Source organism: Ornithorhynchus anatinus, chromosome 3 (assembly GCF_004115215.2).
Source record: "Ornithorhynchus anatinus isolate Pmale09 chromosome 3, mOrnAna1.pri.v4, whole genome shotgun sequence".
Taxonomy (NCBI): Eukaryota; Metazoa; Chordata; class Mammalia; order Monotremata; family Ornithorhynchidae; genus Ornithorhynchus; species Ornithorhynchus anatinus.
This window is the reverse complement of record NC_041730.1, coordinates 16,841,561-16,867,233: the sequence shown is the minus strand read 5'-3', so window position 1 is coordinate 16,867,233 and position 25,673 is coordinate 16,841,561. Positions and strand designations below refer to the sequence as shown.

Below are 25,673 nucleotides of genomic sequence, written 5' to 3'. Positions count from 1 at the left end.
ATCTGAGAGAAGCAGATGATGGGTAAGGGTAACTACCATAGCGGACGCTTAAGTGGGAGGGGTGGGCCCGGCGGGAAGATTGCACACAGTAAGTGCTCAGTGGATACCATAGTTGATGGATGGATGGATGGATTGAGAGAGCCGGGTTACCGGCCAAATGGTGTGATCCTTGGGTTTACCAGCGTGGCTCAGTGGAAAGAGCCCAGGCGTGGGAGTCAGAGGTCATGGGTTTGAATTCCGGCTCTGCCACTTGGCAGCTGGCTGACTGTGGGCAAGTCACTTAACTTCTCTGGGCCTCAGTGACCTCGTCTGTAAAATGGGGATGAAGGCTGTGAGCCTCGCGTCGGACAACCTGATTACCCTGTATCTCCCCCAGCGCTTAGAACAGTGCTCTGCAAATAGTAAGCGCTTAACAAATACCAACATTACTATGATTATTATTATGTCAGGCTAACCTGGAAGACAGCTGTACACTGGGCCAGTCAGGAAGAAGGAAAGGCAACAGTCTGAGGATTTCCCGGTTGTTGTTTTTTTCATTTGTCCATTTTACCTGGAAGGAGGAAGGATCTGGAAGCAAAACCCCATTTTCCTCCCAAATAAAACTGGGTTTCCAGGACCTTTTTCAAAATGCTCTTTCATTGGAAAGCTGAGAAACCTGGCTTGAATTCAACCACACATTACCATCTTCCCATTACTGCCTCCCGAGAAAGAAGGAGGAGACCATTAAGGACTCCGAGCCTTCTGTCTCCAACTTTTTACTAAGGGACCCTGGGACACTCAATGAATTTTACTGCAGAATAATTCTGGTTTTCCTTTTGGTCTGAACCTGATTCCTTTAACTTTTTAAAATGGGGTTCGCTTTACACAGATTAGTTTAGGGAAAAGGGTGCCTAGAGGAAAACCAGGCAGGCCAAGAAGCTGGACTCTGAATACCGGGAATTCAGAGTAGAACTAGGTAGACCACAGAGGGAACGAGGGTGCGTTTCCAAGTTTGTTTTCTCAGAGTTTAGCATTGTTGGAAGAATTAGGGGATCAATGTGGGCTTGTGACTTGAGTCGTTTGAGTTGTTTGATTCCTTTTACAAGGAATCCGATAAGAAAACCTGCCTCATTAACATCTTTAAATGACTTTAAAAAATAAAATAAAGTAGGACTCTTCCTTTAAGGGACTTCTGCATGGTTCTTCACTCACATCACAGCCCTTAGGGCCACAACCGAGAGGGATTGTGGAGAGACGCGAGCGGTTTAAAAGTAGTCTGGGAATCAGAAGATCAGTGGCCCTATTCTGGGGTACTGGCATCACCTCGCCCTGTTATTTTGTGAAGGTCATTTGGTCTCTCTGGGACTCTGTGATCTCATAAAGAAATGCGGTTATGTGGGGTAGGTGAGTCCTTAATGGTCTCTTCCTTCTCGGGAGGCAGTTTTGGGAAGATGTTAATCTGTGGTTGGGTTCAAGTCAAGTTTCTCTGCTTTCCAATGAAAAGGCGTTTTGAGACAGGCCCTGGAAACCCAGTTTTACCTGGGAGGAGAATGGGGTTTTGTTTCCCGGTCTTCCCTCCTTCCCGGTAAAAGGAGGGACGTAAAGGAAAAAAATCTTTATGCTCATATGTTGTGGGTGGAGGGAGGGTAGAAACTCATAAAAACGGTAGAACCCCCTAGCTCTGTGCTCTTACCTCGGGGGCAGAAACCTATAAAAGGAACCTCACGCGTAGAAAAAGGGAAAGAGCCAATGTAGGGAACTGATGGCCTGATTAGCCTGGGGCCTACGCAACTTCAGCAGCAGTGTTTTTGCGAAGCCTGCAGTCAGGGAGAACTGAGAGAAGGAGGCCAGACCTCAGACAAGGCTTTTATTTGTGGCAAACTGACTGGAGAGGGACTCCCGTGTCAACATACTCACAGAACTTCCATCTGGCCTGTCTCGTCGCCACCCCCTCAGCCACGTCCTCTCTCTGGCCTGAAACTCCTTCCCCCTTCACGTCATCCCTCTCCTCACCTCAAAGCCTTGTTATAATCACGACTCCTTGAAAAGGCCTTCCCCGACTAAGCTCTCGTTTCCCCTCCTTCCCCTCCCTTCTGCATCGTTTATGCATTTAGAGCTGTACCCTTTAAGCCTTTTGTACATTTGCTATTCACCCTATACCCACAGGACTTATTTTAATGACGGTCTCCCACTCTAGGCTGCAAGGTCCTTTTGAACAGGGAGTGGATCTACCAACTCCGTTGCATTGTACTCTCCCAAGTACGTAGTACAACGCTCTGCACACAATAAGTGCTTATTAAATACCATTGATTGATTGATTTCATAACTGTGCCTTCCGAGATGTTGTCCGCCCTGACCGAACAGGCTGTGTCCCTCCTGAGTCCCAACACTGAACAGGAGGGAAGAGGAGATTAGCCCTGGGGCTTGGTTCCCATTCTCAATGCTGGCGAAGCCCATTTCCCGAGGTACTAGCCACCGGGAACACTGGATGGGCAGATTGCCGAGGAGCGCCGCTCCCGGAAGACCCAGCCTTCTGAAAGTGACCTCATTCACGGAGAGTCCCTGTCCCTCCTCTGTTAAAAGGAAAAAGAACATATTCACAGCCACGTTGTACCCTGCTCCCTGTCTGCTTTCCCCGCCAGAGGTATACGGAGACTCCATAAATGAAATCTGCTACTCTCTGTACATGACACGTAATTCTTGTTGAGTGGCTAGTTTGCGAGTGAATCTCCACAAGGGCACGGAAACGAAAGCCGGTGGAGAAGGTCCCAGGCTCGAGCATTGACACATTCATTCATTCAGTCATATTTATGAAGCGCTTACTGTGTGCAGATCACTGTACTGAGCACTTGGGAAAGTACAGTACAACAGAAAAGTGACAGTCCCTTCACACAATGAGATCACGATCTCGGGGAAGACAGACATCACAAGGGCTTGGGAGGAGATGCAACAGTGCTTCGTAGACTGGAAACTCCCCTCTGGACTGTAAGCTCCTTGTGGGTGGGTAGGGAACGTGTCTGCACAGTCCCATGCCCACAGTAAGTGCTCAATAAATACCACTGATCGATTGGTTGTTAACCGCTGTCAGGGATCACATGATATCCACAGGTGCTGGCTGCCTTGGGCCTTCCTTCCACATATAGAGGTCTCCCTGCTTATATCTGGGTGGCCAGATCGCCTTAAAGGATCGTGATAGAAATGAGTGATAGAAAAGCATCCTAGACTCCGGGGCAGAGCAACCTACCTGGGAAGCGCTCAATAAATAGGACTGAATGAATAAAAGCAGAGGATGGAGAAGCAGGTGGAGTTCTGTAGTCCAGCAGATGCCGTAACCTCTTTCCCCGCCTGTCCGCTCTTCCCTCTCAGGATGCTTTCCGCGCCTTCCACCTGGACCTCAACTATGTCAGGAAGTTCCTCAAGCCTCTGCTGATCGGGGAGCTCGCCCCAGGGGAGCCCAGCCAGGACCGAGGCAAAAGTGTGAGTCGGGATGGGTGGCGCTGGGCAGCCGTGAGTCGAAGTGCGAACTTCCACACCAGCTCTGGAGTCCCTCAGATGTCCGGCTTCATGGGAGAGCGGGTGTCTTGGGTTGGCTTCTCCCCTCACCCCCATCCCCACCCATATCTCTTCAGTCCTTGTTTTTCACCCCTTCCACCCATCTCCCATTCGGCCCCACCTCTCTGTCCACCGGTCTTCCGCCACGTTAGAAATTTTCCAGTTTCTTCAATGGGGGGGAGAGAGGAGGTTTCTTCCGCCGGTCCTTCCAGGTCTTCTGTCCTACTTCAAACCCAGGGCCAGTCTGGTCCCAAACCGAGCTGAGGCACAAGCCCGGCGATGAGCCCCAGGCCCAACCTGGACTTTCGTGGGTAGCTGTACTAGACTTTGTCGAGGCCCAGAGTCACCGTGGCCCCAGGGTCACAGAAGGTCGGGCTCCACCTCTCTGCACGTGGCTGCCCTACTGGGTGGACGTCCACGAGGGGTCGGCCGAAGGTCCCGAGGGCGACCCGAAGCAGGATGGAACTCTCCGCTTACTGCTTCACCTCCCCCGGCCTGCAACTCCCTCCCCGCCAAAAGTCTGCCAGGCCTTGACTTTTCCACCTTCAAAACCCTCCTAAAATGCCATCTCTGTCTACCGCCCCCGGTTAGATTGTGAGCTCCTTGTGGGGGGGGTCAGGGAATGGCCCGCTGCTTCTGACGTTCTTTCCCAACTGCAGTCAGGTACTCAATAAATACCGTTTCTTCTACTATTCCTGCTGGGAAATGCAACTTGGCCCTGGGCTGCTCTGTCCTGGCAAGCTTTAGGCCCTGGAGGGTGTGAGTTGGTTGGTCGCGTGGGGTCAGGCAACTTTCTTGTTCAGCTCTCTAAGCAGACGTCCTAGAGAGCCCTGCTGTCGCTCCCAGAGTTCTGCTCACTGAGCACTCAAGTCCGTTGCCTGCCTTCCTGGCTGCTTCCACACCAAAGCCCCACGCCACCCACTGGCCCTGTCCACCGGGGACTGGTGGAGCTCATCTGACATCCCTGGCTCCACTGGCCCAGCCCCAGCCCCACTGGCCCAACCCCAGCCCCGTTGACCCGCCGTGGCCCCAGGACAGAGGTGAGCTCCCCCAACGTCCCACCAGCCTCCGCTCCCTCTAAGTCCCCCCGCAGCCCCGTTGGCACGAACCCGCTAGCCTGGGAGAGGTGCAGGGCCCAGCTCAGGGGGGGGACCCACGTGGAATCGAGCCCAGGGCCCCGTCGCTGGGGTGGGGAGGCTGCGGCTGGCCGAGAGGGGAAGCCCCACACGGAGTGGATTGAGAGACTGCGTGCTTTTCCCTTGGGAGGTGACGCGGTCGGCCCAGTGGACCGAATTCTAGTCCCAACTCTGCCGCCGGCCTACCGCTGACCTCGGGCAAGTCACCTAACCGCTCCGTGCCCTTGTCTCCCGGTGTGTAAAACGGGAACATGCCTACCACTCCCTACCTGACAGGTTGATGTGTAGATAAGATGAGAGAAGTGATTAAAAACGCTAGGTATCGTTCCCAGAGAAAGTGGCCCCGCAGGCCTAGGTGAGGCTCCCGAGGGAGCCGCCGGGGCTTCGGCTCTCGTGGTCCGCCCCGCCCCATGATGCCCTCTTGTCTGACAGACCCAAATCACGCAAGATTTCCGCGCCCTGAGACAGACGGCGGAGGACATGAACCTCTTCAAGGCCAACCACCTGTTCTACTTCCTTCACCTGGGACACATCTTCGCCATGGAGGGGCTGGCGTGGCTCACCGTCTCCTACTTTGGCACCGGCTGGATTTCCACCATCCTCACGGCTTTCATCTTGGCGACCTCCCAGGTGAGGGCTCCCTCGGAGCCGTCGGGGTCCGGCCCCCCTACCCCACCCCGACCCCCTCGAGCCTGCCACTATCCTGGAAGTCCTGTTCTCCTTCATCCCCAGGCTCAGGCTGGATGGCTACAGCATGACTACGGACACCTCTCCGTCTACAAGAAGTCCTCGTGGAACCACATAGTCCACAAATTTGTGATTGGCCACCTGAAGGTAAATGGCGTCGGCCGGAGGTCGCCCTGTGCCGCGGGTGGGGCCGGGAGGAGGACTCGCATTTCGGTTCCCCACGGAGATTGGCGCCGCTCCTTGGGACCCTTTGTAATTTACTTATTTATATTGTCTATTTCCCTTCTAGGCTCTTAGCTCGTTACGGGCAGGGAGTGTGCCTATCATGTTGTCATACTGTACTCTCCCGAACGCTTAGTACTCACAGTAAATATAATTGGCCGACTGACTGGGTGCCAGTGAATACCAGTGGCATGCCAGTGGATACGCAGACCCCAGAAGAAGCCCAAAGGCCAGAGCCTCCCTCCTTCAGCCCCCGTTGCCACTCCAGCTTTGTGGTTCCACCATCGTGGCTCAGTGGGAAGAGCATGGGCTTTGGAGTCAGAGGTCATGGGTTCGAATCCCAGCTCTGCCACTTGTCAGCTGTGTGACTTTGGGCAAATCACTTAACCTCTCGGTGCCTCAGTCACCTCATCTGTAAAATGGGGATTAAGACTGTGAGCCCCACGTGGGACAACCTGATTGCCCTGTGTCTACCCCAGCGCTTAGAACCCAGTGCTAGGCACATAGTAAGTGCTTAACAAATCCCAACATTATTATTATTATTATTATTATCCCCTGCAGACTGCGAGACGCTTTCCCTTTTCACATTCCTCTCAGGGGCTTTGGGATGAGGCTCTGCCTGCTCAGGCCCCAAATCTAAATCATAAGAAAGACTCCACAGACAGTTCCATCCAGCCCCCGTCTCCAAGAAGGTGAAAACCAAAAGCGAGCGAGGGGGATGGAAGCACCCAACTGCCCTCTGGATTACTTAAGGACCAAGTTTCAAGGGAAGGAACGAGTGTGAAAAATTGGTTTCTTTCCAACAGCACAGTCCGGCCCTTTGTTCTCTCTCCCATTCTCCACAGCTGCAGACAGTAGGAAGTAGCGTTCCCTTTCCAGGCGTTTTATCTTTTGGTAACAAGGACAGATTGTCTGCTGCTCTTTGGCTCCTGCCCAGGCCCGAGGAGAGGGATTCCTTGCTTGAATCGCTCTCAGCCCTCAGACGACTCTTAGAGGAGCAGCGGAGGGGAGGGCCAAGCAGGCTGACCCCAGCCCTAGGAGGGATCTGGAATGGCTGGGAACGATCCCCGATGGAGGCCCGCCTGTGGCCTGAGGTCAAACCCAATCCTGCAGCGGAGAGCTGGAGTCAGGTGTCAGCAGCTGGGCCCGCCGGACAAGGCAGCGGCGATGCCATTCTGCCAGCTGATGGGCCCCAAAGTGTGGTGGCCCGGCTCGGAGGAATGAGCCCGGGCTTGGGAGTCGGAGGTCACGGGTTCGAATCGCGGCTCTGCCACTTGGCAGCTGGGTGACCGTAGGCAAGTCACTTCTCTTCTCTGGGCCTCACTTCCCTCATCTGGAAAATGGGGATGAAGACTGTGAGCCTCACGTGGGACGACCTGATTGCCCTGTATCTACCCCAGCGCTTAGAAGGGTGCTCTGCACATAGTAAGCGCTAAACAAACACCAACATCATTATTATTATTATTATTATTAACTCCTCCTCACCCATCCCCTCTCTCTTCAGGGAGCCCCCTCCAACTCTACTCACCCCCAGACTTTCGAAGGAAGATTCCACAGCCAAGTCTTTTATCCGTGCTCTCCTCGGACAGTCCATCATGCAGTTAGTGGTTATCCACTGATCCGAACCAGGGCTAGTTTATAATTGGACCAAAAAAGAAGTGCTTAGGGGGCCAAGCCCAATTTTTTGGCTCTGCAGATATTCAACTAGCCAACCTGTTTTAGGCCTGGTCACTTAAGATAATTGTCTTTCCACTGTTCTAGACCGATTGTAGTTTGTTTTACTTCTCCACATCGGTTATTTCAGTTGTCCAACCGAACTTGAGCTGGTGATTTCTCATCTCTTTTTCTAGCCACCCAGGCCATTTTAAATTCTAGCCCTACCTGCCAAAGTACCGTCCACTAAAGCCCCCAGTCCAATCAAACCCATCCATCAGTGGTAGTTAATGAGTGTTTACTGTGCACGGAGCACTGTGCTGAGCACTTGGGAAAGTTTCACACAGTTGGTAGAAATGATCCTTGCCCTCAAGGAACTTACAATCCCTTTTCCTCCTAGAAGCAGGGTGGCTTAGTGGGACGAGCACAGGCTTGGCGTTAAGGGGTCGTGGATTCTAATCCCGGCTCCGCCACTTGTCAGCTGTGTCACTTTGGGCAAGTCATTTCACTTTCCTGTGCCTCAGTGACCTCATCTGTAAAATGAGAAATAAGACTATGAGCCCCAAGTGGGACAACCTGATTACCTCGTATCTACCCCAGCACTTAAAACAGCGCTTGGCACATAGTAAGTGTTTAACAAATTATTCTCCTCTTCCTCCTCAATTGTCGAGGGAGCATACTTACAGTATCACCCCCTCTTACACTGGGCGGGGGGGAGGTTACAGTGCTCGGCACACAGCAGACGAGTGGCGGAGACGGGATTAGAACCCAGGTCCTTCTGACTCCCGAACCCGGGCACTCCCCACTCCGTCACGCTGCCTCTCTAGAGGGCAGAGATGCCGAGGGAAGCGTGTTGGTGCCGTTTGGGGATCCTTATCGCTCCCTAGTTGGATGCCCACTCCACTGCACAACTCCGGGTTGTCGGTCAGTGAATGTGGGCCAGGCTGGGCGCCGCCGAGAAGCCGGCCCCGCCGCAGACCCCAACGCTCCCGTCTCTCCCCGACTCCAGGGCGCCTCCGCCAACTGGTGGAACCACCGCCATTTCCAGCACCACGCGAAGCCCAACATCTTCCAGAAGGATCCAGATGTGAACATGCTGCACGTGTTTGTCCTGGGCGACTGGCAACCGATCGAGGTAAGAGGAAGAGAAGGGGTGAGGGGTGATCTCGCTTCCGAGTCGACAGCAGTGCCCCTCCCCGGGCTCTAGCTTTTTTTTAAAAGATGGTATTTGTTAAGCGCTTACTATGTGCCAGGAACTGTACTAAGTGCTGGGGTGGTAATAATGTTGGTATTTGTTAAGCGCTTACTAGGTGCAGAGCACTGTTCTAAGCTCTGGGGTAGATATAGGGTAATCAGGTCGTCCCACATGAGGCTCACAGTTAATCCCCATTTTACAGATGAGGTAACTGAGGCACAGAGAAGTTATGTGACTTGCCCACAGTCACACAGCTGACGAGTGGCAGAGCCGGGAGTCGAACCCGTGACCTCTGACTCCGAAGCCCGGGCTCTTTCCACTGAGCCACGCTGCTTCCCCAGATAGAAGATCATCAGGTTAGACACAGTCCGTGTCCCCACATAGGCTTCAGGGTCTTAATCCCCATTTTACAGATGAGGGAACTGAGCCACAGAGAAGTTAAGTGACCTGCAGCGTGGCTCAGTGGAACCAGCCCGGGCCTGGGAGTCAGAGGACGTGGGTTCTAATCCCTGCTCTGCCACTGGTCTGCTGTGTGAGCTTGGGCGAGCCACTTAACCTCTCTGTGCCTCAGTGACCACATCTGTAAAATGAGGATGAAGACTGTGAGCCCCACGTGGGACAACCTCATTAACTCGTATCTACCCCAGCGCTTAGAACAGTGCTCGGCACATAGTAAGCGCTTAACAAATACCGTAATCGTCATCATCATCACTTGCTCAAGGTCTCTCGGTAGAAAATGGCGGAGCCGTGACCAGGTCCTCTGACTCCCAGGCCCGTGCTCTCTCCACTAGGCCACACTGCCCCTCCAGCTTCCAGTTGCCTGAGCTGGGCCTCCCCTTGCCACCCAGCCAGGGCCCCCCCTGCCCGCTCTGCTTGGTGTTACTTGTTTTGGGGGACCTGGGGTCCGTTCCTCCTCCTCAAATGTGGTTCAGGAGGTGTCTATATCCTGACAGATGGCAGCGCATGCAACAGCTGGCAGAGCGGCAGAGTGGCTCCCTCCCCTCCCCACAGATTCCCCTTTTCCGTCCAGCCGGAGGGCCCCTCCCCCTGCCAGGAAAAATGGCACTTCCAGGAATGGCTCGTCACGTTAGGGCTCGCCGTTCTTGAGAGGGGCCAAGGATAAAAGCGATCCTATATCCCGGAGGCCCCATTACACCATCCTTGAAAAAGCACCGCAATCGCCACAGAGCGAGTCCTCAGCAAAGCAGGCACTTCCAGATTCATTACCCTGTTTATTTTGTTAATGAGATGTACATCGCCTCGATTCTATTTAGTCGCCATCGTTTTTACGAGAAGTTCTTCCCCTCGACTCTATTTATCGCCATCGTTCTCGTCTGTCCGTCTCCCCCGATTAGACCGTGAGCCCGTCAAACGGCGGGGACCGTCTCTCTCTGTTGCCGACTTGTTCATTCCAAGCGCTTAGTACAGTGCTCTGCACATAGTAAGCGCTCAATAAATACTGTTGAATGAATGAATGAGATGCAGAAAGCCGGTGTTCTGATGGGTGTGTCTGACGGTCCTTGGGAAAGGGACACCAGTGTCTACGAAGGTAACTTAGAGAAGCAGCGTGGCTCAGTGGAAAGAACCCGGGCTTGGGAGTCAGAGGTCACGGGTTCGAATCCTGGCTCTGCCACTTGGCAGCTGTGTGACTGTGGGCAAGTCACTTCACTTCTCTGGGCCTCGGTTACCTCATCGGTAAAATGGGGATTAACTGTGAGCCTGACGTGGGACAAGCTGATGACCCTGTATCTACCCCAGCGCTTAGAACAGTGCTTTGCACGTAGTAAGTGCTTAACAAATACCAACATTATCATGATTATTATGAAGGCAGTTCTCTCTGAAAGTAGAAGGAAATGGAATGCTCCACTCTCGGCTGCCTGGGGCGCGGGTGCTCTCTCTCGCTCTCTCTCCCTTCTCTCTCTCCTCCCCCACCCTGGGTGGTATCGGATTAATAAGGATGACATTTAATTCTTTCTCTCTCACGTCTCTGCCAGAAGCCTGGCTCTAATAACGATGATTATTTATTAAGCATTCAACTATGTACCAAGCACCGAGACAGAGACCGGATAATCGGGCCACACACCGTCCCTGTTCCTCTCGGGGTTGGCGGTCGAAGAGGGATGTATTTTATCTCCATTTTATAGATGAGGAAACTGAGGCATCAAGAAACTTAAGTGACTGGCCGAAGGTCATGCACCAGGCAAGGGTCTTTTGACTCCCAGAACAGGCCATGATGGTTCGTTGTCTCTCTCTTTCTCTTTATCTCTCTCCGTCTCCTTGGCTTTCTGTCTTTTTCTGAGTGGCTCAGCTGTGTCTCTGTGTGTTCCCTTTTGTGTTTGGAGGAAAAAGAGTGTTACCCTTTGGGAAACAAAGTATGGACTTCTTTATCAAACGAGGAGCATGGCGGCCAGGTGACGGGTTAAGAAAACAAGTAATACTATTTTGGAAGTGGCAGTGTGCTCGTCTGGAGTTAGCAGAGATCTCACTTTCTGCCATAACGTATGTTTTTGCTAAGAAACAGTTGATTTCAAGGCCAGAGATGAGGCAGAGGAATTGGTTAGCATGTTGGCTTCAGCGTGGTTTAGGGGCAAGAGCACGGTCTTGGGAGTCAGAGGCCGTGGCTTCTAATCCTGACTCCACCACTCGTCTGCTCCGTGGCCTTGATCAAGCCACTTAACTTCTCCGTACCTCAGTTACCTCACCTGCAAAATGGGGATTAAGACTGTGAGCCTAGTGTGGGGCAACCCGATGACCTTGCATCTACCCCAGTGCTGAGAACAGTGCTTGGCACATAGTAAGCGCTTAACAAATACCATCATCATCATTATTATTATTATAAGGAAGGAACAAGGCTCTCCACTCTGAAGGCTGTTTTCTATGAAGCGTTGACGGCTGTAGGTACTGCACTCTCCCAAGCATCTAGTTCAGTGCTCTGCACGCAGCAAGCATTCAGTAAATGCCTTGGATCTCCAGAGCCACACAACTGAGCCGGAAAGGTGGCCCGTGGCAAGCCGGGGCTGCTGCTCCAGCCCAGTGTTCCTGGCAGTGGCCTCCGGCTTATTAGGCTCACGCGGCTGGCTCCTTCCTGGGAATCGGGAACCAATAAAGTGGTCTTGGGCCGAATACCCTCAGGGCGAGCACATCTTGGAAACCCCTAAGCAGCCAGCCAGGGTTTGCAAGCCGCCAGATTCATAATGATCATGGTATTTTTTAAGTGTATACTGCGTGTCAGGCACTATACTAAGCACTGGGATGAATTCAAGCAAATCAGGTTGGACACAGTCCCTGTCCCACGTGGGGTTCCCGGTCTCAATCTCCATTTTACAGATGAGGTCACTGAGGCACAGAAAAGTGAAGTGACTTACCCAGGGATCGCAGGGCAGACAAGTGGTAGAGGCCGGATTAGGACCCACCACCTTTGACTCCCAGGCCTGGGATGGTGTGGTTGTGTTTCTGGCACTGGCCCAGAAGTCTCTGACAATAAAAAGTATTATTTAAAAAAAATTATTCCTGGCTAAAAGCTACTCTGGTGCTTACGGTGCTGTGCTCTACTGAAATCCATATTGAGTTTGTTTGGATTAGGGAGAGGTGCTCATAATAATAATTATTGTATTTGTTAATCACTTACTATGTACCGAGGACTGTACTAAGCCCTGGGGAAAATTCAAGATAGCCGGGTTGGACGCGGTCTCTGTCCCACCTGAGACCCTCAGTCTAAGTAGGAGGGAGAACAGGTACCTTCCCAAGCGCTTAGTACAGTGCTTTGCACACAGACAGTGCACAATAAATACGATTGAATGAATGAACAGGTAGTGAATATAATAAGCGTAATAATAATAATGGGATTTGTTAAGCTCTTACTATGTGCCAAGCACTGTTCTGAGCCCTGAGGGGGATTACAAGGAAATCGGGTTGCCCCACTTGGGGCTCACAGTCTTCATCCCCATTTTCAGGTGAGGTAATGAGGCCCAGAATATCCATTTTACAGATGAGGAAACAGAGAATCAATCAATGGTATTTATTGACTGTTTACTCTGTGCAGAGCACTGTACTAAGTGCTTGGGAGAGTACAGTAGTAGGCAAGTTTCCTGCCCATAACAAGTCTAGAGGAGTCAGGTGACTTGCCCAAGGTCACACGGCAGGTAGTCATTGGAGCCGGGATTAGAACCCAGGTCCCCGGACTCTCAGGCCTGTGTTCTCTACCCAAGATCACGCTTGCTGCTCAGGACCTCTCCTGGGCTTCTTGGCCCTCTACTCCACCAGCCAGCAGCAGCAGCACAAGCCTCACTCCCTTGCACTTCTATCCAGCCTCTCTCCGAGACGCCCCGAACACTCGGCTCGCCACCTCCCGTTCGTCATCGCAGCCTCCTTGGCATAACCCAGCAAGCCCGGATGACAGATCCGTAAGCCGTCGCCTCCGGAAAGCCCTCCAGGGCTGGCTTGCCGAGTTGGCGGCGACTCGGTCTCCCCCCTCCCCACCGCACCCTTCCACCCGGGGAAAAGCCTCGATTACCTCCCAGGTGGGAAGGAGTGCCCTGCACACAGTAAGCGCTCGATAAATACGATCGAATGAACTGAATGAATGAAAGAAAAGTAACCGACCGTCAGAAAGGGCCGGCTCGGCATTCCGCTGTTTGAACCGGGCGAGAGCGGTCCTTTGGGTTTTCTCCAGCAGCAGTCAGAGGAACTGGGCGGACCCATCCACCCATCCCGTGGCAGAGCTCCCGGGCCCCGACTCCAACCTGCCCCCACACGCAGAAGGGAAGACGAGATGTTCCCCGTGGGGCGATCTAGCTTGCCTCCCTGTGCCAAACGGCGTGGGAGCTGTCCGGCGTCCGCTCACGCGCCCGCCCAGCCCCGGGGTTGAGCTGGTGCCGGGAGGGACTCGGGCGGGGAGCCGGGCCTCCCATTTCCAGGGTAGCACGAGTCCCGGACCGGAAGGGGCAGGGAGGGGAGGGAGGCGAGGGGGGCGGCTGGACACGGGCCGTCTCTTTGCCCGCCTCCCTCCCCAACCGGCCCCGGCGTGGGCCGGGGGACGGGCGAGCTGGAAACCATACTATTCGACGTGTGAGAAATCACCCTGCAGCAAAGCCGGCTCCCCTGTGTCTTCCCTGAAAATCAGCACCTAGAAGGGACTAAGGGTCTACTCTGCCCGTTTCTTCCTCACCTCGGGGGGTCCGGATGTCTGAAGCCAGCCCTGGTCAGTAGCCTCTGCTGGGGTTTCTCTGATGTGTCAGAGGTGTGTCAGGCTCCAAAGCGTCAAGGCCGGCTTGCTTCTGATTTGCCCGCGGCAGCCCGTGCGGCCTAGTGACAGACGGTTCACCCGGGCCGACAGAACGGTGCTGGATTCCCCTAAGGACCAGCCCCTCTGTATACATTTCTCCCGTGGGTGCGACGGAGGGGGATTTGAAGTGGGAAAAGGAGGGGCTGAAGTAGATCTCATTACGAAAAGGATGCTATATTCAAGGAACAACATACCCTGCCCCTACCGACTCCCTCAGAGATAGAGGGAAAGAAATAACCTCGGATGAAAAAGAATCCACTTCATTCTTCTCCCCACTTCTCCTCTCTCTGTGAACTCCTGCCCCGTCAGAAGGTCTGGCCTCCTTCCCTCCCCACCAGCAACCCCCAATCCTGGACCAGTGCAGTACCCACCCCGCATCGAGACCGGCCACCCTTCTGGCTGTACGGTGGACAGTCTGGTTTTCAGCTGGCCTGTCCCCTTTCGACACGGTGTTTTAATTTTCGGCCCCGTGTCTCCCTTCACCACGGCTCCGGCCACCGGGTGCCACAGCTCAGACGCGGCCCCCGGTTTCCCACGGACCCGGGAAGGGACTCCCCCCTCCCCACCGCACCCTTCCACCCTGGGAAAAGCCTCGACTACCTCCCAGGTGGGAAGGAGTGCTCTTGCACACAGTAAACGCTCAATAAATACGATCAAATGAATCGAATGAATGCAAGAAAGGTAACCGACCGTCAGAAAGGGCCCGCTCAGTATTCCGGACTCTGGAATACTTTGGGACACTAGGCGCTCCCCGAGAGAAATGGTCTAGGATCACCCCAGCTCAGTGCACATCCACAAAATGATGCCCGTGACAGCATCATCATCACGTTAGCTCTGAGTGCCCAGTCTGACACGTGATGACACGTGGGTCTCCTTGACAACTATTTGCGAGAGCTGTCTGTGACCACCCTACCCCACTCGACCCAGTCCTCTCCCACTTCCCCCCAGGATCACAAGAGTGACTCTGAAAGAAGTCAGGCCTGGAAGTCAGAGGACCTGGGTTCTAATTAATAATGTAATAATGTTGGTATTTGTTAAGCGCTTACCATTTGCCGAGCACTGTTCTAAGCGCTGGGGTAGACACAGGGGAATCAGGTTGGCCCACGTGGGGCTCACAGTCTTCATCCCCATTTTACAGATGAGGTAACTGAGGCAGCGAGAAGTTGAGTGACTTGCCCAAAGTCACACAGCTGACAAGTGGCCGAGCCGGGATTCAAACCCATGACCTCTGACTCCAAAGCCCGTGCTCTTTCCACTGAGCCACGCTGCTTCTGGAATTCCGGACTTGCCACCTGTCCGCTAAGTGGCCTTCACTTCTCCGTTCTCCATCTGCCTTGATCTGTTAACTCCCTATAGGACAGAGACTGTGTTCAATTTGATTATCTTGTCTCCACCCCAATGCTTGGCAAAGTGCTTGGGACACTTTAAGTGCTTAAGAAGTACCACAATTACTGTTATTATTACTATTTTCTACCCATTCCATTTTTTATTAGTCCTCCTTCAATTGGCTGGTCTATCCCTAGCCAAATCTCTTAGCTTAATGCCCTCTACCAGTTTAGCCCGGAAAGATCTCACGCAGATTGGCCAGTGGCCTAATCTTCATGTTTCCAGCCCTTTCTCTGATCCGCCCCCCAGCTAAAGCCCCGTTTGTCACAAATGACTAATAAAATGACTCTTGGGAAGCAACCAAACATGTTTCGGTCGGTCAGTCAGTCAGTCGTATTTCTTGAGCATTTACTACGTGCAGAGCACCGTACCGATCGCTTGGGAGAGTACAGTGAAACGATTTAGCAGACACATTCCCTGACCACGGTGAGCTTACAGTCTTGAGGAGGGAAACAAATAAATGACGGATATATACATAAGCGCTGTGGGGCTGGGAGTGGGGATAAATAAAGGGAGCAAGTCAGGGTGACACAGAAGGGAGTTGAAGAAAAGGAAAAGAGGGCTTAGTCAGGGAAGGCCTCTCGGAGCAACTGTGCCTTCAATAAGACTTTGAAGACGGGGGGAGAGTAATTGTCCGTCGGACACGAGGACAGAGGCAGGATGCGGGCGAGAGGTTGGCAGCCAGATAGACGAGATCAAGGTTGAGTGAGAAGGCTAGCGTTAGAAGAACGAAGTGTGTGGGCTAGGATGTGGGAGAGCAGTAAGGCGAGGCGGGGGGAGCAAAGTGGCCAAGTGCTTCTCAAGGCTACTACTTTAGTCCACCATCTTGTTTCCCACGGGAGATTGTGGGTGGTCTCTTTAGGGTCCACACCAAATAGCCATTCTTTTACATGCCTCTTCAAAATCCAGCATCAACCCGTGAGCTTTGAACTGCATCATCATTAGAAGTGGGAACGGGAAGCAGCGTGGCTCAGTGGAAAGAGCCCGGGCTTGGGAGTCAGGGGTCGTAATAATAATAACGTCGGTATTTGTTAAGCGCCTACTATGTGCAGAGCGCTGTTCTAAGCGCCGGGGTAGATACAGGGTCATCAGGTTGTCCCACGTGGGGCTCACAGTCTTAATTCCCATTCTACAGATGAGGTAACTGAGGCCCAGAGAAGTGAAGTGACTCGCCCACAGTCACCCAGCTGACAAGTGGCAGAGCAGGGATTCGAACCCATGCCCTCTGACTCCCAAACCCGGGCTCTTTCCACTGAGCTACGCTGCTTCTCTAAGGTCATGGGTCTGAATCCCGGCTCTGCCACTCGTCAGCTATATGACTGTGGGCAAGCCACTTCACTTCTCTGTGCCTCAGTTCCCTCATCTGTAAAATGGGGATGGGGATGAAGACTGTGAGGCTCATGTGGGACAGTCTGATTACCCTGTATCTACCCCAGCGCTGAGGACAGTGCTCTGCGTATAGTAAGCACTTAACAGATACCAACATCATTATTATTATTATTATCGTTAAGTGCATTTCCAGAAATGGGGAGACACCCAGAACTCGGGGAATGGTGGGGGGGGGATATGGTCAATCAGCGGTATTTATGGATCACTTACTGCGTGCCGAGGACTGTAATAGAAGCTTGGGAGAGAACAGTACAGTAGCATTTGTAGACAAGTTCCCTGTCCGCAAGGAGCTCCCAGTCTAGAGGGGGAGACAGACATTAAAATAAATTATTGATGGAGAAACGGTCAGGGCCAATGGGCTATCCACTGGGTAAAAGCCTCAGGCCGACCTCGGCGACTCTTCTCCTCGCCTGTCCGGATTCAGCTGGATCTGAATCCCAGATTAGACCCGGGTTCAGAAGGGACAGGAGCAAATGGAGAGGACCCCCCCCCAAGAAACAAGCTAGTTCCAGGAGCAGAGAGCCTTCTGACTGCCAGATCAGAGCCTGGGCTTGCTCACGGCCTCAACACATCTCCCTGCAGCCCAGCAGCTACCACTGGACTGTTTCAAAACTCGTCTCTGGAAGGAAACAGTTACGGTCCCACACTGAGGCTTTCTTGTCCAGCCTGACAAGGCCAAATCCCCCTCTTTGGCAACCACAGCCCGAGTCTTAATTCAAATCCCACAGGAATGTGCATTCTGAACAAGGATCCAGGCTGAGGAGGCAGGGAAGGAACAAAGAAGTCATTTGTTTTGGACCTCCTGGGCCGCTCACGCCGCTTCTGGCCCGGAGACAAAAGGGCAGAGGGCCAGCTGGATGTTTGTCCTGTCGTGTCCCACTGGATCGTCTTTCCTCCTTCGGGGACTTGGTGGGCATCTGTGGCCCTCTCCGGGTCTGGAAGAAGAATAATCCCCATGGCCTTGCAGGGAACCAGGGTGGCCTGGTGGAAAGAGCCCGGGCCTGGGAGTTAGGAGACCTGGCTTCTAATCCTCGCTCTGCCACTTACCTTCTGTGTGACCTTGGACAAGTCCCTTCCCTTCCTCTGTGCCTCAGTTACCCCAGTTGCCTGTAAAATATAAATTTATATTTAAAGTGTAAATGTAAAAGTTGTCTCAGTTATCTGTAAAATGGGGATTAAAGCCCTCTCCCTGTGATTTGGTGTGTAAGCTCCAAGTGAGACAGGGGACTATGTCCAACCTGATAAACCTGTCTCTACCCCAGTGCTTAGGACGATGCTTGGCATATAAAATATTTTTGTTATTATTATTAGCAATAATAACAATAATAATAAAGTTAAGGGTGGGATAGAGAGGTCAGATAGTCGCAGTGTTGTTGGGGATCCCTCTCTGTACCATTCGATTGGAACTCCCAAAAGGGCAGGGAGCGTACCCGGCGGCTAGTCACCCTCGGCGGACCCTTAATCCTCTGACTCAATAACGGTCTGGAAGGTAGAGCTTTTTTACGCCAGTCGATCAATCGATGAATCGATGGTATTTATTGAGAATTTACTGTGTGCGGAGCACTGTACCAACCAATCGGAAAAGCACAACGTAAAGAAGTTGGTAAACCTGATCCCTGTCCAGAAGGAGCTTACGATCTACAGGGGGAGACCGACGTTAAAAGAAATTACACACAGGGGAAATAGTAGGGTATAAAGATATTTACCTGACTGCTGTGAGGCTGGGAGGTGTATCAAAGTGTTTAAGGAATACCCAGCCAACCGTCTGGTCAATGCAGAGAGGAGGGGGTGGAGAGGGCGGGGGGGGGGGGGGGGACACAAAGGAAATGAGGGAAGTTAGGCAAGTCCCACATCACCACATGTGGCAATTTTTCACTTTTAGCTGCTCTCCTCCGGGGCTCAGGCTGCATTGAAGTGATTGACGAGATCAGTCTTTGTGAAGAAAAAGCGGAATCTCAGAAAAAAGGGACTGTTGAGGTTTAAGTCATTGTTACCCTTACCAAGACACTTGGCCTTTACGGCTCTCTATTCTCTACTCGAATAGGACTTTCACTGATTCAGTCATTGTCATATTTACTGAGCACTTACTGTGTGCAGACCACCGTACTAAGCGCTTGGGAGAGTACGATATAACAGTAAACAGACACATTCCCTGCCCACAGTGAGCCTACAGTCGAAAGGGGGAGACAGACCATTACTATAAATAAATAAATAAATTACAGATATGTACATAAGAGCTGTGGAGCTGGGAGGAAGGATGAATAAAGGCAGAAAGACAAGGTGATGCAGAAGGGTGATGAAAAGTGGAAAGAGCCTGGGAGTCAGAGGATGTGGTTTCTAATCCCAGCTCTGCCACAAGTCTGCTCTGTGACTTTGGGCAAGCCATTTAACTTCTCTCTGCCTCACTTCCCTCATCTGTAAAATGGGGATTAGAGCCCCCTTTGGGACAGGGACTGTGTCCAACCCGATTACCTTATATCTACTCCAGTGCTTCGAACAGTGCCTGGCACAGAGAAAGCGCTCAACAGATACCACAGTTATTATTATTACTATGGGAGTGGGAGAAGAGGAAAGGGGGCTTTTGTCAGGGAAGGCCTGTTGGGGAAAATGGGAAGATGTCGGGGAGCGTAGTTGTCTGTTGGATTTGAGAAGGGTGGCATTCCAGGCCAGAGGGAGGATGCGGGCGAGGGGTCGGCAACGAGCTCGACGAGATCGAGGTACAGTGAGAAGGTATTAGAGGATGCTGGGATGCTGTGCCCTCAAGGGGAGTGACTGAGAGACACCCAGCCGGAGCCTCCTAACCCGCGGGGCTTGTCCAGAGTTGTAGCTGCGCTCCGGGCCACCCTCTCAAGCAGACCCCGGTGTGTTCTTTCGGCGGCTGCTTCTCTCCACACCCATCTGGTGACAAGCCCGGGGTGTCAGCCGGGGCCGTTCATGTCAATATCTAATATGTGCCCAGGAAATGTGACCAAAAAGTAGGCAGTGAGGTGGGACATCTAGTCTGGTAACTCCTTACCTGCAAATCCCAGTCCTCACCAAAGACTTCCCAATTTTTTTTAATGGTATCTGTTGAGTGCTTACTGTGTGCCAGGCACTGTAGTAAGAGTCGGGATAGATACAAGCTAATCAGGTTGGACACATCCCTGTACCACATGGAGCTCACAGCCTTAATCCCCGTTGGGCAGGTGAGGCGCTTGAGGTACAGAGAAGTGCAGTGACTTGCCCACGGTTAACTCAGCAGACAAGTGGCAGAGCTGGGATTAAATCCCAGCTCCTTCTGACTCCCAGGCCCGAGTTCTATCCACTAGGCCAGGTTGCTTACAGCGCTCAGCACACAGTAAGCGCTTAACAAATATCACAGTTATTATTCTTATTATCTGTTTGGCACCCCCTTTCTCTCCCTCCTCTCCTAACCTTGGTCCATATGATTTGGCATGCAGAATTTGGGTTACGATGTTAGAACGGGGAGAACACAGTCGTTTATTGCCGGATACTTTTATATTAGAAAGTGGGGTCGCTCTGTTATCGGTTTCCCTAAGACGGTGCTGTAGGCATAGAACTTGGACGTCCGGTAATTTACATGTGATTAATCGACTGATCGTTAAAATCCATTCCCCACCTATTACGTGGGCAGAGTGATCCCACTTGTCACAGTACATTTGCGTGTGTGTATGTATTAATCAGTCGTCAAAATTGAGTGCAGAGCAAGGTACTAAGCACTTGGGAGAATACAATATAACATAGGAGACATCGCTTGCTGCCCACAATGAGTTCACAGTCTAGAGGGGCTTCGTCTGTCCTAGATAGGAGACAATCGTGGACGCTTTTAATAAAGCAATCTTTTGAGCTTCGGCTACCAGCCGTCTTCTGGCCGACATTATTCATCTTATGACTCTGAACCTCACCTTGCCCTCACAAAACTCTGTCCTCTGGGGAAAAATAGATTCATCGAGAGAGGGAAGGATCTTGATGAGAAAGGATGTGGTCCGGTGAGAGTGATGATTATCTTGGCGGTGAGAGTGGATTTTTCAGTGCTTTTGGAGCGCTCCCTGTTGGTAGTAAAGTTTTGAGAACGAATTCAAACAATTTCCTAGCCTACCGCACAAGCCCTGTGGCCTGATGGAAGGAGCGCGGGCCCGGGAGGACAGAGGACCTGGGTTCCTTCAATAGTATTTATCGAGCGCTTACTATGTGCAGAGCACTGTACTAAGCGCTTGGAATGAACAAGTCGGCAACAGTTAGAGACGGTCCCTGCCGTTTGACGGGCTCACGGTCTAATCGGAGGAGACGGACAGGCCAGAACGATGGCGATAAATAGAGTCGAGGGGAAGAACCGCTCATTGAAACAATAGCAAATAAATAGAATCGGGGTGATGTACATCTCATTAACAAAATAATGCATCAATACCTCTTCTCCTGCCTACTTAGAATGCCCTGATGGGCCCTGATTATCTTGTGTCTGCTACAGTGCTGAGTATAGTCCCTGGCACATAGTAAGCACTTTAGGTGACGCGTTATTTGTTATTATTCTTCTTTTTCTTCCTCCATTTAACATCCTGCTCTCACCGTTCATTCATTCAGTCGTATTTATTGAATGCTTACTATGTACAAAGGACTGTACTAAGCGCTTGGAATGTACAGTTTGGCAACAGATAGAGACAATTCCTGCCCAACCACGGGGTCACAGTCTAAACAGGGCAGTACAGGAATAGGGACATGAATGGCGAGAGCATTTCCACTTATCCACCTAGTCTACGTTCTCAATACTGAGGATATGGTCTCGTGGAAAGAGCCCAGGACTGGGAGTCAGGAGACCAGGGTTTTAATCCTGGCTCTAGCACTTGCCTGCTGGGTGACCTTAAGAAAGTCGTTTCGCTTCTCTGTGCCTCAGTTTCCTCATCTGTAAAATGGGGATCCAGTACCCGTTCCCCTTCCCCCTTAGACCGTGGCCTTCATATGGGACAGGGACTGTGTCCAATCTGATAATCGTGAATCTATCCCAGCACTCGGCACAATGTCTGACGTAGAGTAAGTGCTTAACAAACATCACAGTTATTATTGTTAGGGAGTCAGTGACTTCCCAAGGCTGCTGTAATAAACTGTGGCTGGCCTCAGCTGTTTCATCGTCATCAGTGGTATTTTTTGAGCACTGACCTAAGTGTTTGGGAGAGTAGAGTACAACAGACCTGAAAGACACGTTCCCTGCCCATGATGAGCCTACAGTCTAGCTGGAGAAATACATATTACTATAAATAAATCATTAGGGATACATATATGTATATATAGAAAATATAGATATGTGCTTGTAGATGTTTCTTTTCTCTCCTTTTAGTATGGCAAGAAGAAGTTGAAGTACCTGCCCTACAACCACCAGCATCAGTACTTTTTCTTGAGTGAGTGTTTCATTTCCCCCAGTCCCCGCCACCTCTCCTCTGGTCAGCTGGGGCTGCCCCAACCCAGGATCCTTTCTTCTCCGGCCAGGCCCTCCCTGGTGCTCACCTCGGCCCCGTCAGGCCCCTTCCTGCCATCGAATCTCAGACCCAGGACGGCCTCTGGCGGCGTGGCCTAGTAGGAAGAGCACGGGCCTGAGAGTCAGAGAACCTGCGTTCTGATTCCGGATCCGCCATCTGCTCTGTGACCTTGGACAAGTCACTTCGCTTCTCTGGGCCGCAGTTACTGCATCTGTAAACTGGGGATTAAGACTGTGAGCCCTATGCGGGACATGGACCGTGTCCACCCTGCCTATCTTGCATCTACCCCAGCGCTTAGTACAGTGCCAGGTACATAGTAAGCGATTGAGACAACGTAAAAAAATATAAAAATGTCAGGACAGGACTTGAGGAAGAAGCAAGGTGAAAACCAATTCAGGACCTCTAGCCTTCCCACCCCAGCCCCCTTCAACCTTCCCCTGGACCACCGGCCTCTCTCGAGGATCCCCCCTTCTGCTCTCTCGTAGTCGGGCCGCCGCTGCTCATCCCAATGTACTTCCAGATGCAGATCATCATGACCATGATCGTCCGCAAGGACTGGGTGGTGAGTGGTGCCTCTCGGCCGCCCCGGGACCGACTGGGAATGGCAGAGCCCGGGAGAGCGGGTGAAGCGTGGGCGGCAGGTGCTTGGGGTGCAGAGCGGGTGACTCCGGCCTTACACCAGAGAACCGTCGAAGAGGAGCGGGCCTTTATAGACCTGTGGCTCAGGCCTGGTGCCCCAGGAGAGTGAGCACGTTGGTGGGTTTTTTTTTAAATAGCAATCTGAGTGTGCTGGGTTAAGGGAGAGCTCCCTCTCAGCACCAGAAATAACACACCCATCGTCATTCGGCCACGGTTTCCCTCCCCGGATTCCCAAGAAGCGTCCAATCCCCCCGCAGATCCCTCGGTTCTGGACGGGGACCATCCAGCCCAGATCGCCCCAAGGGGTACAGACCACCCAGGTCCTGAGGGCCAGTAGCCCCCGGCAGCCTGGATTGCTGCAGCATAGGGTTGGGGTGGCTCCTGGAAGGTCCAGACTGGCACCACAGGGGAGGGGAAGAGGAGACGGTGCGTTTGGCTCGACAAATCCCTTTCCTCTTTCCTTAGGACTTGGCCTGGGCTATCAGCTATTACACCCGTTTCTTCATCACTTACATCCCTTTCTTTGGGGTCCTGGGAGCTCTGCTTCTCCTCAACTTTATCAGGTGAGTGAACAGAGCCGAGGCCCTATGTTTAGACTATGAGCCCGTCGTTGGGCAGGGATTGTCTCTATCTATTGCCGAATTGTACATTCCAAGTGCTTAGTACAGTGCTCTGCACAGAGTAAGCGCGCAATAAACATGATCGAATGAATGAATGAAGAGCACTCTACATTAGAGGATTTCAGGCAGGCACCTTTGCCTTTGGCAAATCCCATTTTCCAGGTATCTCCCACACTCCCAGGGAGCGGAAACCTTTATCTCCTATCTTCTCCTGTACAGAGGAATATGAGTATAAACGGCATAGCCCTGTGGCTAGAGCACGGGCCTGGGAGTCCAAAGGACCTGGGTTCTGATCGCGGCTCTGCCACTTGTCTGCTGTGTGACCTCGGGCAAGTCGTTTCACTTCTCCGTGCCTCGGTTCTCTCATCTGTAAAATGGGGACTTAGACTGTGAGCCCCATGCGGGACATGGACTGTGTCCAACCTGATTATCCTGTATCTATCCCAGAATTTAGGACGGTGCCTGGCACATAGTAAGTGCTTAACAGATACCATAAAAAAATGCAATAGAAGTAAATGACATGGTCTCTGCCCTCAAGGGGTTCACAGTCTACTAGAGCTTTCAACCTGAGTTTTGACGGCATCCTTAGAGAAGCAGCGAGGCTCAGTGGAAAGAGCCTGGGCTTGGGAGTCAGAGGTCATGGGTTTGAATTCCGGCTCTGCCACTTGTCAGCTGTGTGACTGTGGGCAAATCACTTAATTTCTCTGTGCCTCAGTACTTCATCTGGAAAATGGGGATTAACTGTGAGCCTCACGTGGGACAACCCGATTACCCTGTTTCTGCCCCAGCGCTTAGAACAGTGCTCTGCATGTAGTAAGCACTTAACAAATACCAACATTATTATTATTATTACTCGTCTTCTGGCTGCTACTTATCCCAGAACGCCAGCTCCTATCATTCAAAAAATCAGTGGTATTTATTAAGTGCTTACTACGTGTAGTGCACTGTACTAAGGATCCCTGGCCGGTGTGGTCCCAGCCTTCCAGATGCCCAGGCTAGGGAAGGTAGGTTTAATAGTGTTTTCTTGTGTTTGCTGCAAAGGTTCCTCGAGAGCCACTGGTTCGTGTGGGTCACCCAGATGAATCACATCCCCATGGAGATCGATCGCGAGAAACACCGAGATTGGCTCTCGTCTCAGGTAAGGGATACAGAGACCCCATTCCCCTTCCCCTTTCCCTGGGGCTCGCTCACAAGTCAGGATCATTATCCTTGGTTCTCGTGCCTGAGTTTTAGTTAGGACTTTGGGCCTGGGCACTCCGGGCCTGGGTTGTCCTCTTTGACCCTGGGTACTTGGAGCCTGGGCTCTCCAGCCCTGGGTTCTTTGGGCCTTTGCTCTCTGGTCCTGGGTTCTTCAGATCTGGTGTCGCTGGGCCTGTGCTGCCTGGTCCTGAGCTCTCCAAAGCTGGGCTTTCCAGATCTGGGCTCTCCAGACCTGGGCTTTCTGGGCCTGGTTGTCTGGTTCAGGGCTCTCCAGCCCTGTGCTCTCTCATCCTGGGCCCTCTAGATCTAGGCTCTCCAGCCCTGGGCTCTCTGGGCCTGGGCTCTCCAAAGCCGAGCTCTCCAGATCTGAACTTTCCGGACCTGGGCTTTCTGGGCCTGGATCTCCGATTCTGTACTCTCCATCCCTGGGCTCCCTGGCCCTGGGTTCTCCTGGCTTGGCCTGTCTGGTCCTGGGCTTTCTGGCCCTGGACTCTCCTTTCCTCTTTCCGGGACGCTATGGCTCTAGGTTCATGAATGCTGTCGGAGTGCTGTCCTCTTGCACTGCTCGGTATCCTGGGAGAGCAGGGAACCCTGATCCCTTGGGGAGGAGGAAAGGGACCCAAGGGAAGAGCGTCCAGCCTGGATGCTAGATAGCATGAAGGGGTCAAGCCACCCCTGATGGAATGAGGGTGGGGGGATGCCAGTGGGGTTGTCAACCCAATAGAGACACCGAGGCTAACAACCTGGAACAATTAGACCAAGCACCAGGACGGTCCCCTCCCTGTCACTTACGTGGTGGTTTTTCTCCCCGGCAGCTGGCGGCCACCTGTAACGTGGAACAGTCCTTCTTCAATGACTGGTTCAGTGGGCACCTCAACTTCCAGATCGAGCACCAGTGAGTCAAACCCCCGGGGCCGGGAGGGAGGTCAGAGGTGGAAAGGCCAGGGGTCACCCACTCACCCAGCTTTCTCTTTACCGGCTCATGGACGGAGCGATGTCAGGCCGGCCTCTTCTGCCGGAGAAGAGGAGCTCAGCTACTCAGCATCTCCTGCCCAGCAAGACTCAGCCCGTCCTGCCGTGGACTGTTTAGGTCTCCAGCCCTTCTGCCATTTCCAGGGTTTCTGCAGAAACCAAGAGGGGATGGTTCCTAAAGCTTTTTCCCTGGAGACTGAGTGCGGGCTGCTCCTCCATTTCTGTGCCCACCTCCCACCCCTCATCCCTGCCCGACCCAGGGTGGTTTCAGTCACTCCTGAGCTGAGG

General features: G+C 52.5%; 1 protein-coding gene across 1 annotated transcript in view; it reads left to right on the top strand.

Moving 5' to 3' along the window:
* LOC100086288 (acyl-CoA 6-desaturase) overlaps positions 1-25,673 on the top strand; it is a 37,508-nt gene that overhangs the window by 7,943 nt on the left and 3,892 nt on the right. Inside the window, exons 2-10 of the mRNA XM_029061343.2 lie at positions 3,346-3,456; positions 5,100-5,297; positions 5,400-5,501; positions 8,239-8,364; positions 21,816-21,876; positions 22,440-22,516; positions 23,059-23,156; positions 24,255-24,351; positions 25,229-25,308. Of these exons, the coding sequence (XP_028917176.1) occupies positions 3,346-3,456; positions 5,100-5,297; positions 5,400-5,501; positions 8,239-8,364; positions 21,816-21,876; positions 22,440-22,516; positions 23,059-23,156; positions 24,255-24,351; positions 25,229-25,308 (950 nt within the window). The remainder of the gene's footprint in view (positions 1-3,345; positions 3,457-5,099; positions 5,298-5,399; positions 5,502-8,238; positions 8,365-21,815; positions 21,877-22,439; positions 22,517-23,058; positions 23,157-24,254; positions 24,352-25,228; positions 25,309-25,673) is intronic.